We start from the raw sequence: 15,563 nt of genomic DNA, 5'->3' as shown, positions 1-15,563 counted from the left end.
TTGAATTTTAGATGCTATATTTTTATCACTAACCTTTTATCATGAACAAGCGTTTTCCCTTCATTCTGACTATTTCCCCCTCACCCCCTCAAACCTATTGGATCTCATTGGCTTAGGAAGGGTTCCCTGGTGTTTTTATCTAGATAATCGTTTCTGTGAGTTGTTGCCTTGTCAGTTACTATTGTTACTCTTTGCAAAGACACCCAATCCTGCTAAATGGAAATCTTCCTAAGAATTGGCAGAGGTGCATTGGCACAGCTGGTAGTGCTCTGCATCACAGCATAGGAGACTCGGGTTCGCTCGTGACCTTGGGTGTAGTCCCTGTGGAGTTTGCACATTCTCCCTGTGACCATGTGGGTTTCCTCCAGGTACCCTGGTCTCCATCCACATCCCAAAGACGCGTGGATTCGTAGGCTGATTAACTTCTGTAAATCACCCATGTGTGGAGAGCGATGAAGGCCAGCATGCCAAAAGCTTTGTTTCTGTAGCTTCCTCCCATGAAACCAATTCTGCATCCAGTCTGAAGAAGGGTCCTAACCCAAAAGGTTGCCTATCCATTTTCTCCATCGCTGCGACCTGACCCGCTGAATTACTCTGGCACTTTGTGCTCTGTATCCATAGCCAGTTCCCCCTGGATTTTTCATGTGATGTAACCTTTCAGAACAGCCTACCATGCAGAACCTTATCAAGACCAACCCTCTTGCTTTCCCTCTCTCTCTGTCCCTCCACCACCCAATTTCTCTGACTAGTTTGACTGTCCTGATTAATTTTACAGATTGTGAACCTTGTAACCTTCCCCTCAGCTAACAATGAACCATTGTACATTTCCTTATCACTATCTGCTTTGATCTGTGGTATGCACACCTCACCTTTCCATATCTGTAGACTCCCTCTCCCCTGACTTTCAGTCTGAAGAAGGGTCTCGACCCGAAACTTCACCTATTCCATCTCTCCAGAGATGCCGCCTGACCTGCTCAGTTGCTTCAGCATTTTGTATCTATCTTCAGTGTAAACCAGCATCTGCAGTTCCTTCCTAATCAGAACATGACCATCTACCAGCATAGCGCATTTTCAGTACCAGACCATGAACATCTACTGGCATGGCGCATGCTCGGTACCAGGCCGTGAACACCTGCTGGCATGGCGCATGCTCAGTACCAGGCCATGAACATCTACTGGCATGGCGCATGCTCAGTACCAGGCCGTGAACACCTGCTGGCATGGCACATGCTCAGTACCAGGCTATGAACAACTGCTGGCATAGCGCATGCTCAGTATCAGACCACGAAAAACTTGCTGGCAGGGCGCATGCTCAGTACCAAGAAGACGCGATCGTACCTGCGCATGCTCGGCTCTGGGACCAGGCGGTTGCCATGGTGTCGCCGACAACAGCCTGTTGACAGGAGGCCGGGAGCTGGAGCAGCAGGTAGGAGCAGGAGGGCAGTCACACCCCCGGGGCCGGTGCACAAAGTGTTCCCAGTATCTCCTTATTAAACCTCTGCAGCTCGGGCGCAAGCTTGTGCCTTCGCTTGTTTATTGTCCCGAGGTTTGGGTGGGTTCCGGGGTTCAGCGGCGGGGAAGGAGGGATGTGAGAGATAGAGGGAGGAGGAGGAGGGGTGAAGGAGGAGGCGGAGGGGTAGAGGTGAGGGAGGAGGAGTAGGGGTGAGGGTGGAGAAGTAGGGGTGAGGGAGGATCGGAGGTGGGAAGGGAGGGAGGGAGGGGGTGGGGAGTGGGTTTAGGAGAGGGGAGGGTGGAGGAGTTGGGTTGAGGAAGGGATGGAGGGGAGATGGTGAAGGAGGAAGGGGAGTGGAATGGAGGGGAGGTTTACGGAGAGGGTGGCTGGGGCAGGAGTGGAGGGGGAAAAGGAGGATGGGAGGGGAAGAAGAAAGGGGGGGTTGGAAGTGGTGGGGGGGGGGGGGGGGGGAAGTGGTGGGGGGCAGCAGATGGAAGTGGATATCCTGCCATGAGATGGCAGATTTACAGGGAGCCTCAATGCTGCAGTCTGGTTGCCTGTATTTGTATCAGCAGTACCCCTGACCTGTCCTGTCCTCATTAGGCCCGACCAACAACCTGATGCCACATCTGCACCCACCTTTCCCCTAAAACAAAATTAAAGATATCCTTCTCCCCTTCATACTCTGCTCCACTCTTCTAATTTCACCAATGGTCCTTCTCAGAGCAATACTTGCTCATCTCGTGGAAATCCCATCACTGGGAAGGTGGGCAGGAAGCTCAGCATAAGAGCAGCCTTCTTTCTATGTGATCCAAGGACATTGTTTAAATTTTGGGGCTTTCTAGTTACTGTCCTTCCCTGAATTCAGAGGTATCTTCCCTAATCTTTGAAAAATTAAGAGGTGTCCAATTTTGGGGCAGTTATATGGCGAATTTTAAAGGTAACATTTTAGAACAACTCTTGGGTGGCGTAGCAGCAGAGCTACTGCCTTACAGTGCCAGAGACCCACGTTCGATCCCGACTATGCCTGTATGGAGTTTGTACGTTCTCCCCATGACTGCGTGGGTTTTCTCCCGGATCTTTGGTTTCCTCCCACACGCCAAAGATGTACAAGTTTGTGGGTTAATTGGCTTGGCATAAATGTATACATGTAAAATTGTCCCTAGTGTGTGTGGGGTAGTGTTAATGTGCGTGGATCGCTCGTTGGTGCGGACACGGTGGGCTGATGGGCCTGTTCCCACACTGTATCTCTAAACTAAACTAAACTAAAAAACAAAACTAAAACATCCTTGTACAAGCAGTAGGCATGTTGGTTGGTCAGTTCTTTATAAGGGATAGGAGTAGAATTAGGACATTTGGCCCATCAAGACTACTCCATCATTCAATCATGGCTGATCTGTCTCTCCCTCCTAACCCCATTCTCCTGCCTTCTCCCAATAACCTGTACAAATCAAAAATCTATCTATCTCTGCCTTAAAAATATCCACCGACTTGGCCTCCACAGCCTTCTGTGGCAAAAAATTCCACGTTCACCACTCGCTGACGAAAGATATTTCTCCTTATCTCCTTCATAAAAGAACATCCTTTAATTCAGCGGCTCTGACCTCTAGTCTGAGACTCTCCCATAATTCCATATTTCAAATGCTTCCTGTACCATTGACAAAAGGACACTATAAATCGAAGTGACACCACTAAATAATAATACTATCCCTTTAGTTTCAGAAGGGAACAGCAAATAAGATATTAGAACATTTGCATTTATGTATCTTATTTTTCAAACTCAGGACATTTACTGAAGTCAATTCATTACTTCAGTGCAGTACTTTGAAAATTAATCATTGTTAAAGAATAGTAAGGAAGAAGATTAATATCCTGTCACATATCTTTCAGAATTTTATTCCAGTGGAAATATATGATGAGCCATTTTGGATTGGTGCAATTATTGCTGCAATCCATGTTTAAAATATACTGTGCCATTAGAAAGATTACAAACTTACTGAAAGGCAATGCATAGATTTAAGTAACCAGGCTGCTCTCATTTCTTGGACTAGTTGTCATAAGTACTTAACCTTTCTATTTGATGTAGAGAAATGGCAGAAAATGAAAATCCTACACAGGAACCCCAGGAGCAAAGCGATGCGCTGGAGGAAGAAGATCCTACCCAGGTCCCACAAGAACAAAGCGGTGAACCTGAGACAGTGGAAGATCCTTCCGAGCTGCCCGCACCTACTGGAGAAGTGTCAGAAGAAGGTCCCTCTGAAGAACCTGCAGATGGAATAGTTGATACATCCACCACTGTCCATAGTGCAACTGAGTTACCTGCAGGTGAATCAAACTTCAAAGGTTTTATTTTTACTTACCACTTGGATGAATATTTACCAACTTGTCTAGGAGGATAATAACATACCATTTTTGCTGTGCAGAATTAATTCATTCTGTCAAAGTGAGATCGTAACAGGGAAAATATCTTGAACATGTCAGAAGGGACCTGTAAGTTGTAATAAAATTACACAGCAAGTTTGGTTTCTTTTTAGTTTAGTTTCGAGGTATAGTGTAAAACTTTTTTGTTGTGTGCTATCAAGTCAGCAGAAAGACTATACATGATTAGTTTTGTTTAGTTCAGAGATACATAGTGGAAACAGGCCCTTCGGCCCACGGAGTTCACACCGCCCAGCGATCCCCGCCTACTAACACTATCCTACACACACTAGGGACAATTTCTACAAATATACCAAGCAAATTAACCTACAAACCTGTACACCTTTGGAGTGTGGGTGGAAACCGGAGCACCCGGAGAAAACCCAAGTAGGTCACGGAGAGAACGCACAAACTCCATACAGACAACATCCTTAGTCGGCAGCAACTCAACCGCTGCACCACTGTGCCGCCCTGCAATTGCAATCTAGACGTCTTCGATGTACTGTACAATACAGGATAAAGGGAATAACGTTTAGTGCAAGATAAAGACCAGAAAAGACCGATTAAAGATAGCCCGAGGGTCTCCACTGGTAGGTCCAGACAGCTTTCCAGTTGGGGATAGGATTCTTAAGTTCCCTGATAACAGCTGGTGAGAAACCTTCCCTGAATCTGGAACCTATCCTCCATTTCTGAAACCTGCATACTTATTTTAGTTGTTTTTTATAATATATTTCTGTCCCACGGGTAGGAACTGTATCAAATTTCACACCAAATTGCTGATCGTACATTCAGCGGGACAACAGGCACTTGGGCCAATTTGTCTGTGTCAACCAAAATGCCCCAACTACACTAGTCCCACCAGCCCTTGTTTGGCCGACATCCATCTAAACATTTCCTATCCATGTACCTGTCCAAAAAAACAATTTTGAGATTCTTTTGATAGAATGTTTATAGAATTACTGAAATTTATACCACAGAAGCCAAAAATAATATTTGCTGTTTATGCTAAGTGAATGAATGGATCCAGCTTTTCGCTCTTAGTCTGTAGTTTTGTAAGTGTTTAAATGTGGTGACTCCCCAGACTCAATCTGAAGAAGGGTCTCGACCCGAGACGTCACCCATTCCTTCTATCCAGAGTTTGTTTGTTGGTTGTTTTTACATATCTTCATGGAAAGGTTCTTTGTCTTCCTCCAGCAATGCGACTGAAATCAGCCAATCATTGTGAAAAGATACGGAGGCGCACGTTGGTATACACCAACTCAATAGTGTTTGTTTCAGTGACAGTGTATACATCTGCTGGCATTGCCATCAATTATTTTGACATTATATCATTAGGTTACATTGTTCAGTGTCTTTCAGAAATGTAGTACCTGAACTATTTATAGCAGAAACTAATTTTACTCAAATTAATTTGTTGGAGTTGAAGATGCTGAAGGTTCAGACCACGATAAGGAAGGTCCAACTGAAGAGATCACGGCACAAGAGGAAGTGACAGCAGATGAACCAGTGGAAACAGAGAAAATTGTTACGCCAGATCACACTGAGGTCGCCCAGCCAGGTATCGCTGATGATATCTATTTTGATTCCTGATGTTTTGTTGCAGTATATCGGACCCTTGATATGATGTGGGTGTGGTCTGTAGAAGAGACTTAGTGCAGTGGAAAACAGCTGGTGACCATTTTACAATGCATGTCAGTTTGCAAGGGTAACACAAACGATCCCTTTATCGCATATCACTTTAATTCTCCTTTTATCTTTCACTCTGACCTACCTTGGACAGGTAGTGAGTAGGAAGGAACCGCAGATGCTGCTTTACACTGAAGATAAACACAAAATGCTGGAATGAAAGAATACAAAATGAATGAATGAATCCAGCTTTTCGTTCATAGTCTGTAGCTTTGTAAGTGTTTAAATGTGGTGAGGCTTTCTGTATCTCCCACCTTTCAGGCAGTGTTTCAGACTACACCAAACTGTGGATATTATTTTCCCCTCTATTCCCTTTTAAACATTCTTTCTACTCAATAAAATACATCCCCCAGTTATTGAATTCTCTACTAAGGGAATTTCTTTTTCAAATCATCATCTTCAAATCTCATTCTATGCGCCCTGATTAAATCATCTCTCAGCCTATTCTGTTCCAGTGAAATCAACTTAAACCTCAGCCCGGTTCCAATAACTCAGCTTCTCCAACTCTGACAGGATCTGTGTGATTCTCCTCTGAACCTTGTCTAATGCTGTCACATCTTTCCTGTAATGTGGTGACCAGAACTGCATGCAGTGCTGTAGCAGTGACTGGGCCAATCTTTTACACAATTCTACCGTGACCTTCATGTTTATGTTCTCTGACTCGAGCACATAAAGCAAGTATTCAGTTTGCTTTCTTGCTGCTTTGGCTTCTATAGGGATCTGTTGTTCAGCTCTGCTACACTTACTTGTGTTCAACCATAAATTATTTATTTCCTGAAAAACAGTGGTCCATCAAGCAGCGACAAGGTAGTGCCTGAACTATTTATACCAGAAACTAATTTTACTCAAATTAATTTGTTGTAGTCGATGATGCTGAAAGTTCAGACCATGATAAGGAAGGTCCAACTGAAGAGGTGACGACACAAGAGGAAGTGACAGCAGATGAACCAGTGGAAACAGAGCAAATTGTTACGCCAGATCACACTGAGGTCGCCCAGCCAGGTATCGCTGATGATATCTATTTTGATTCCTGATGTTTTGTTGAAGTACATCGGACCCTTGATATGATGTGAGTGTGGTCTGTAGAAGAGACTTAGTGCAGTGGACAACAGCTGGTGATCACTTTACAATAGGACTCTATCTCCTACTCCCAATTCCTCCATCCACGCCGCATCTGCACCCAGGATGAGGTGTTCCAAACCAGGGCATTGGAGAAGTCCTCATTCTTTAAGGAACGGGGGTTCCCCTCTTCAACGATATAGATGAGGCTCTCACCAGGGTCTCGTCTATATCCCGAAGCTCCACTATCACTCCCCAACCCCCCACTCGTAACAAGGACAGAGTCCCCCTTGTCCTCACCTTCCACCCTACCAGCCGTCACATACAACAGATAATCCTCCGACATTTTCGCCACCTCCAACGGGATCCCACCACTGGCCACATCTTCCCATCTCCTCCCCTTTTGGCTTTCTGCAGAGACAGCTCCCTCCGTAATTCCCTGGTCAATTCGTTCCTTCCCACCCAAACCGCCCCCTCCCCTGGTACTTTCCCTTGCAACCACAGGAAATGCTACACTTGTCACTTTACCTCCTCCCTCGACTCCATTCAAGGACCCAAGCAGTCTTTCCAGGTAAGGCAGATGTTTACCTGCACCTCCTCCAACCTCATCTATTGCATCCGCTGTTTCAGGTGTCAACTGCTCTACATCGGTGAGACCAAGCCTAGGCTTGGCGATTGCTTCGCCCAACACCTCCGCTCAGTTCGCATTAACCAACCTGAACTCCCGGTGGTTCAGCACTTCAACTCCCCCTCCCAATCCGAATCCGTCTGGGCCTCATCGATGGCCAGAGTGAGTCCCACCGCAAATTGGTGAATCAGCACCTCATATTTCGCTTGGGTAGTTTACACCCCAGCGATATGAACATTGACTTCTCCAATGTCAGGTAGTCCTTGCTTTCTCCCTCCTTCCCCACCCCTTCCCAGCTCTCCCACAGCCCACTGTCTCCGCCTCTTCCTTTCTTCTTCCCGACCACCCCCCACCCCCACATCAGTCTGAAGAAGGGTCTCGACCCGAAATGTCCTCTATTCCTTCGCTCCATAGATGCTGCCTCACCCGCTCAGTTTCTCTAGCAATTTTGTCTACCTTAGCTTTTTCCAGCATCTGCAGTTCTTTCTTACAATACACGTCAGTTTGCAAGGGTAACACAGACAATCCAGTTGCATGTCACTTTAATTCTCCTGTTCTCTCTCACTCTGACCTAGCTTGGACAGGTAGTGAGTAGGAAGGATACACAAATGAAGATAGACACAAAATGCTGGAATGAATTAATGGAAAATGAATGAATTAATCCAGCTTTTCGCTCGTAGTCTGTAGGTTTGTAAGTGTTTAAATATGGTGAGGCTTTCTGTATCTCCCACCTTTCAGGCAGTGTTTCAGACTACACCAAACTGTGGATATTTTTTTTCTCCCTCTATTCCCCTTTAAACATTCTGCCTACTCAATAAAATGCATCCCCCTGTTATTGAATTCTCTACTAAGGGAATTTCTTTTTCAAATCATCATCTCCAAATCTCATTCTTTGCACCCTGATTAAATCACCTCTCAGCCTATTCTGTTCCAACGAAATCAACTTAAACCTCAGCCACGTTCTCATAACTCAGCTTCTCCAACTCTGACAGCATATGTGTGATTCTCCTCTGAACCTTGTCTAATGCTATAACATCTTTCCTGTAATGTGTTGACCAGAACTGCATGCAGTGCTCTAGCAGTGACTGGGACAATCTTTTACACAATTCTACCATGACCTTCATGTTTATGTTCTCTGACTCGAGCACATAAAGCAAGAATTCAGTTTGCTTTCTTGCTGCTTTGACTTCTATAGGGATCTGTTGTTCAGCTCTGCTACACTTACTTGTGTTCAACCATAAATTATGTATTTCCTGAAAAACAGTGGTCCATCAAGCAGAGAAAATAGAGAAATAGAAGAGTTACAATTTGATGAGACCAGGAAATAGTTTGTTGTATTTTATCAATGATTGCTTAAATGTAGAATAGATCCTAGCTACCAATGATCTAGTCTACATTTTCCTTGATCTTTATCTCTTTTGATCTCTACACTTCCTTATCTTTGTGACTCCAACTCCCCAGACTCAATCTGAAGAAGGGTCTTGACCCGAGTTTGACACGCATTCTTATCCAGAGTTTGTTTGTTGGTTGTTTTTCTATATTTTCATGGAAAGGTTATTTGTCTTCCTCCAGCAATGCGACTAAAATCAGCCGATCATTGTGAAAAAATATGGAGGCGCATGTTGGTATCCACCAACTCAATAGTGTTTGTTTCTGTGACAATATATGCATCTGCTAGCATTGTAATCAATTATTTTGACATTATGTCATTAGGTTACATTGTTCAGTGTCTTTCAGAAATGTAGTACCTGAACTATTTATAGCAGAAACTAATTTTACTCAAATTAATTTGTTGGAGTTGAAGATGCTGAAAGTTCAGACCACGATAAGGAAGGTCCAACTGAAGAGGTGACGGCACAAGAGGAAGTGACAGCAGATGAACCAGTGGAAACAGAGCAAATTGTTACGCCAGATCACACGGAGGTCGCCCAGCCAGGTATCGCTGATGATATTTATTTTGATTCCTGATGTTTTGTTGAAGGACATCGGACCCTTGATATGACGTGAGTGTGGTCTGTAGATGAGACTTAGTGCAGTGGAAAACAGCTGGTGACCACTTTACAATACACGTCAGTTTGCCAAGGGTAACACAGACGATTCAGTTGCCTGTCACTTTAATACTCCTTTTGTCAATCACTCTGGCCTACCTTGGACAGGTAGCGAATAGGAAGGAACCGCAGATGCTGGTTCACACCGAAGATACACACAAAATGCTGGAGTATCTCAGCGGGTCAGGCAGCATCTCTGTAGAAAATAAATAGGTGACGTTTCTAGTCTGAAGAAGGGTCTTGACCCGAAACATCACCTATTCCTTTTCCCCAGGGATGCTTCCTGACCCGCATAGTTACTACAGGATTCTGTGTCTACCTTGGACAGGTACATGGATAGGAAATGTTTAGAGGGATATGGGCCAAATGCTGGCAAATGTGACTATCTGAGGTGGAACATACTTAGATAAGAGGTGTGGGATATTCACCCATTTCACAAATGACCTGTTAACATATTGATTTGCTCCCATTATACAGCTGATTCTTGATTAGTAAGGGGTTATAGAGAGCAGGCAGGAGAATGGTGTTGAGAGGGGAAGTTAGATCAGCCATGATTGGATGGTGAGGTAGACTTGATGGGCCGAATGGTCTAATTCTGCTCCTAGAACTTATGAACCTATGAAGTTATGAGCTTCTAGGAACAAAAATAAGTACAAATGTGGACCGAGGGAAATCATTTTTTCATATTTTGGTTTGGGGGAAAAGTGTAACCTCTTAGTCCTACTGCAACTATCTTGCTGAAATCTGCACACATTTATGGGCATGCGTGGAACTGAATCGAAAAACATCAAAACTTGTCAGTTTCTTTGACAGTCTAAGTGGTGAATAGCAGGCCAATCGATCATGCTGGGTGTAACTGGCCAGTTTGTGAAGCGCTTTGGACAGTTATCAGCTCGGCAATCAATCATTCCTGGGTTAAGGATAGTTAGATTATGTTCAGCAGTGATTTTCAAAAGCTCGGCATTTATTCAATTTGTAATGCAAACTCACGACTGTTCTTTGGCTCAACGGAACAGAAGATTCTGAAATCGTAAGCCCTGATGTTGGGGATGGTCCAACTGCAGAAGTCAAAATGGATGAAACAACGGGAGCAACGGACATTACACCAGCAGAGGCAATTGTGCGACATCACGCTGATGCAATAGGTAATGATGACATTTGAAAATCATTAACTTGATATTCAAATCTGGATTTTGCTACCTTTAAAGTGTGAACATTTGGGTTACACACATAGACACCTGATTATGGTTGAACATCATTAAACTCCAATAAAGCTAGCAAAAACCTAACAAGGCATAAATGACGATGATCGATCACTATTTGCATATTTTGTAGGAATATACTAATGCTATCATAGCCTTAATAAAGACCACAGTCATGCTTAGTTCAGTTTATGAATACAGCACGGAAACAGACCCTTTGGCCACCGAGTCTGCGCCGACCAGCGATCGTCCCATAACTAGCATTATCCGACACACTAGGGACAATTTACAATTTTACCAAAGCCAATTAACCTATAAACCTGTACAATTTTGGAGTGTGGGAGGAAATCGAAGATCCCGACGAAAAAACACCTATATCACGGGGGGAACGTACATACACCGTACAGTACAGACAGCAGCCATGGTCAGGATCGAATCTGGGTCTCCAGCGATGTAAGGCAGCAACTCTGCCACTGTGCTGTCCCACAGAGTGTTAAGGTTACAATGTATCTCCTATCTGGAATCAGTCAAGGTCGCTGCAGATCTGATGACTGCCAAGTGCTCATCTCCAGCTAAATGGAGTCCTGTGTACAGTTTATATACCTGGTCTACACATTAGCATTCAATGTGTAATTTATCCAGGATGATTAGTCTCACAGGTCATGTATCTTCTCGTTGGGGAACAGTTCTTGGGGAGAGCTCTAACCTGCCAAGCTCCTCAAAATCTTTGTACATAAATTGTTATTGATAATGTTTTACTGGGCAATTGGCAGCAAACATCAAAGGGCACCTTTCTTGTGAAACCTTGTGCTAATTTGTTTATTTATTTTAGTAATTCCCTGCCAAATTGTGCAGATTCCTCCAATGGGCTACCTGGTGTCTCAAATCAATGCCATCAAACCAATTCTGAAGGGGTGCACAAGACTGCACAATATTGTTGATTTATATGTTGATTTTTACCTCCTTTTCTGCATTGACAGCCTTGCTTACTGACCGGTATCCATTCACATGAGCGAAATGGGCAAAAATAATTTTGAACGTAGGGTGGAAAGAAAGATTTGTAGCTTTGAACGTATTAGAGCATTTACTCTTTGTTGCACTCCAATTTGTTGACCCACTGTAGATTTTCAAATTCATAAAATGTCAACAGTATTGAAGAAACACAGTGCACCCCTTTAGAATGCATTTTAGATTAACATTTTCACTTCTCTTCCCTCTTCTATTGAATCCTGAATTGATGAATATGAGTAGGAACAAAGCTAATTTTGGACTGTAGCAAAGTTCCGATGGGTGGAGGAGTTATAGTTTTGGACTGTTCGAAATATACTAGCACAGACGAACCAACGCCAGATACCTCTGGTCCATCAACTGAGACGCCAGGAGGTAATGTAAACATTTACCCAGTAGCAAGGTGCCTTTGAATTATTTGGCTTTACTACACTCAGATTACCGGCTGAAATTTGTAAACAATAATTATGAGTTTATACCTCACTATAGTATCGTCTCGCTATGTCTCACTATCTTAGTTTAGTTTAGTTTATTGTCACGTGTACCGAGGAACTCAAGATTTACAATCTTTCGAAAAAAGAACATTCATTTCACCTCGGTCATAAATCTGTTTATCCTCAGATTATGTCTGCTCTCTAGGTTGACTTTCCAGACTCGGGAAACAGCTTCTCAATATCTACTCTGCCTTTTAATGAATTCAAGCCAATCCTACTTGATCTTTTCTCGTAGGACAACCCTCTCTCTGAGGATTCAATTAAGTGAATTAGTGCTGCTATGTGCTTGGAAATTGGATCATTTCTAAGCAGGAGTCCGAATGCTGCACTGCACAGTTAACCCGTGCCTCTTTGTACTAGTTTAGTTTGGGCAGGGTTTCATAGGGAAGTTGTGCTGGTGCATTTGATGCAACTACATAGATCTATTACAAAATATAGAATACCCATGAACATTTTTTAGCACAAATTCAAGTTAGGGGTTCTGCCCTTAAAAGGCATCCTCCATTATGTTTCAGATTAATTGGACCTGTCTGGTGCTTTGGGTTTCTTTGCAAATGTGGCTGACTTTGAGGCACTTAAGTTTAGTGTAATTTAGAGATAAATGCTGGAACAAGGCCCTTTGGCCCACCGAGTCCACGCAGACCATCGATCCCTAGACACAAGCACGATCTTACATACTAGGGACATTTTACAATCTTTACAGAAGGCAATGAACCTACAAACATGTTCGTCTTTGGGGTTTGGGAAGAAACTCCAGTGAGTACAGGCTCAGGGTAGTCAAATGCTCATCATATGTTAACCAACTCATTCCTGGGATCATTCTTGTAAACCTCCTCTGGACCCTCTCCAGAGCCAGCACATCCTTCCTCAGATATGGTGGCTAAAATTGCTCACAATATTCCAAATGCGGACTGACCAATGCCTTATAGAGCCTCAGTATCATATCCCTGTTTTTGTATACAAGCCCTGTCGTACTTGAGGTGAGGAAGTTCACAGATTTCAAGTTCTGTCTGTGGATGAGGTAGAGGCATTGAAAATGGCCTATGTGCTTGGAGTGGCTGGATGTCAGCCAGAGTTCATATGACGAGAACAGAACAGCCATCATGGATATTTGGAATAACTGAGAGCCCATTATTAATATTTGTAGTATTTTATTAGTAACTGCCAGTGAACTGAAAATAACCTGTTTATTTCTGATCTTTTTAGCGTTCTTTAAATCAGTCCTCTTTCAATGTTAATGCAATTTTCCCAATCCCCAGATTAGCGTGATACTTCCAGAAAATGCAAAAATAATATGCTTGTTTTCTCTTGCTTACTGTGGTAATCCATTCAATTAGAAAACATTCAATTGGATTTATCAAACTTTTCCCTTTTTATGTTGGCTCAGCCTAAGTGCATAAAGATAATTTCGGTGCCATGACTTAAGTAACTGGTTATCTTGAAGAGCAGTTACATTTGCTAGCTTTCATCCTGCTGGGACAATTCCAAAAATAATGTTTAAAGACGATATTTGCACTCGCCATCCATCGGAGCGTGGTGGAAGCCAAGGGTGGCCGTGGAGTCAGATAGAAAAGTGGCATTTAAGAATCTTTTAGATCGGCACATGAACAGGCAGAGAATGGAGGGATACAGATCATGTGTGGGCAGAGGTGATTAGTTGGCATCACGTTTGGCACAGATATTGTGGGCTAAAGAGCCTGTAACTGTACTGTTCAATGTTCTATGTTCAGCAGCCATTTTTCCGTAGCACCAGGATACAAATAATCAGGTCTTGATATTTTATCATCTTTTAGTCTAGTTTTTTTTATCTTGAGTGATGTCAATTATTTTAAATTCCTCAAAACTATTAGAACCCTGGATCACTACTTTGTCTGTTGAGTTTATTGTGTCTTCTACAGTGAATAATGACACAAAATATTTGTTTAGTGGTTCAACTATTTCTACAATCTGCGTTAAAATCGCTTCATCTTCCGCCCTCAATGGGGGACATTTAATATTGCCGCTCTTTCTTTCTGCATGATCACAGAAACTTTTAGACAGAGTCTGTATGTGATGAAAAAATAAGTAGATGCAGAAGTGTAGTTGGAAACAAATGCCAGTATCGAGTGCATATGGTACACAAAAATGCTGGAGAAACTCAGCGGGTGCAGCAGCATCTATGGAGCGAAGGAAATAGGCAACGTTTCGGGCCGAAACGTTGCCTATTTCCTTTGCTCCATAGATGCTGCTGCACCCGCTGAGTTTCTCCAGCATTTTTGTGTACCTTCGATTTTCCAGCATCTGCAGATCCTTCTTAAAAACATCGAGTGCATATGGTTGGCTATTGATATCCAAAGCAGCATTGAGTCCAGTAATACATATTTTCACATCTCTTCTTTTGAATCTTCTCAAACTAATACATACAAATTCGACAGGAGGAACTGCAGTTATAGATGACAGCAGCATTGGTGTGAAGGAAGGTGCTACAGGTTTGGATTCTACTGGACAGACTGCTCCAAATGCCGCTGATCAATCAGCTGAGCAAACAGTAGGTAAGGTACAATTTTAATTAATGGCAAAGTACTTTCCAGATTTTAATTATAGTTCAAATTACTAGCTGGGATTTGTAAACAAAAGCTGTGAACATGAGCATCAACGTTATGCGAGAACATATCCTCCAAGAAATTGCAATATTTCACAATGAACGATGATTTAAGATTAGTCGTGCAGCATGGAAACAGGCCCTTTGGCCCAACTTGTCCATGCCAACCAAGATGCCCAATTTATACTAGTCCCAGATACCCGCGTTTGGCCCATACCCCTCTAAACCATTGGTTCTTAACCTTTTTGGTATACGTATGCACATACGCGAACAAAATACTGTATGTGGTATGTACCTTTATTAGGTTCCTAAAAATGGGCTCAACAAATGGATATGTTATTTATGACCCCTTCATTTTCCCCAGTAAAGCCCCAAATTACCCCCTATGGGGGTCCCGGCTCCCAGGTTAAGAACCACTGCTCTCTAAGCCTTTCCTATCCATGTTTCCGTCCAAATGTATTTTCAAAATGTTGTTATAGTACCTGCCTGAACTTCCTCCCATGTTAGCTTGTTCCATATACCCACCACACTTATGTTTGGAATAGTTGCCTGCAGGTCCCTATTAGCTGTTTCCTTCTCACCTTCTCAGTTTTCCTCAATGATCTTTCCTATGTCTTTGACACCCACTGCTTGACCTGAGCGTAGTTTACAACTAGAATTGGAAACTACTGTTCGAACCTTCTTTTCTCACCTCCTCCACCACGACAAAACCCCATAAGATTCCAGCGTAGACGAGTGAGAAGACTAACGTTAATCAGAATATGTCAGGAGGGTACAGGGCATGCACGCACAAGAGAGCAGCTTCAAAAAAAGGTCAGGATAGGAAAGGATGGTAAGAGAAAATTAAAGCTGTTTATTTGAATGTCCACAGCATTCTTAAGATGATTTGATGGCCCAGATAGAACTAATCTCTCAATTGACTCCCATCTGTCATTCCCCAGTTCATTTCCCTATAACCTATTCTTTTTCATGTGCCCATCAAGTCT

The 15,563-nt window shown here is 43.2% G+C and overlaps 1 protein-coding gene across 1 annotated transcript in view; it reads left to right on the top strand.

Annotated features, from left to right (window-relative positions):
* Window positions 1–1,144: 1,144 nt before the first annotated feature.
* The window catches only part of iqub (IQ motif and ubiquitin domain containing), a 34,005-nt gene continuing 19,586 nt past the window's right edge, over window positions 1,145–15,563 (top strand). Inside the window, exons 1-8 of the mRNA XM_033037629.1 lie at window positions 1,145–1,426; window positions 3,540–3,778; window positions 5,289–5,429; window positions 6,422–6,559; window positions 9,043–9,180; window positions 10,309–10,437; window positions 11,746–11,877; window positions 14,411–14,527. Of these exons, the coding sequence (XP_032893520.1) occupies window positions 3,544–3,778; window positions 5,289–5,429; window positions 6,422–6,559; window positions 9,043–9,180; window positions 10,309–10,437; window positions 11,746–11,877; window positions 14,411–14,527 (1,030 nt within the window). The 5' untranslated portion in view covers window positions 1,145–1,426; window positions 3,540–3,543. The remainder of the gene's footprint in view (window positions 1,427–3,539; window positions 3,779–5,288; window positions 5,430–6,421; window positions 6,560–9,042; window positions 9,181–10,308; window positions 10,438–11,745; window positions 11,878–14,410; window positions 14,528–15,563) is intronic.

Source organism: Amblyraja radiata, chromosome 19 (genome assembly GCF_010909765.2).
Source record: "Amblyraja radiata isolate CabotCenter1 chromosome 19, sAmbRad1.1.pri, whole genome shotgun sequence".
NCBI classification, from domain to species: domain Eukaryota; kingdom Metazoa; phylum Chordata; class Chondrichthyes; order Rajiformes; family Rajidae; genus Amblyraja; species Amblyraja radiata.
Note: the sequence above shows the minus strand (reverse complement) of the source record. Positions and strands in the feature narration are given on the sequence as shown.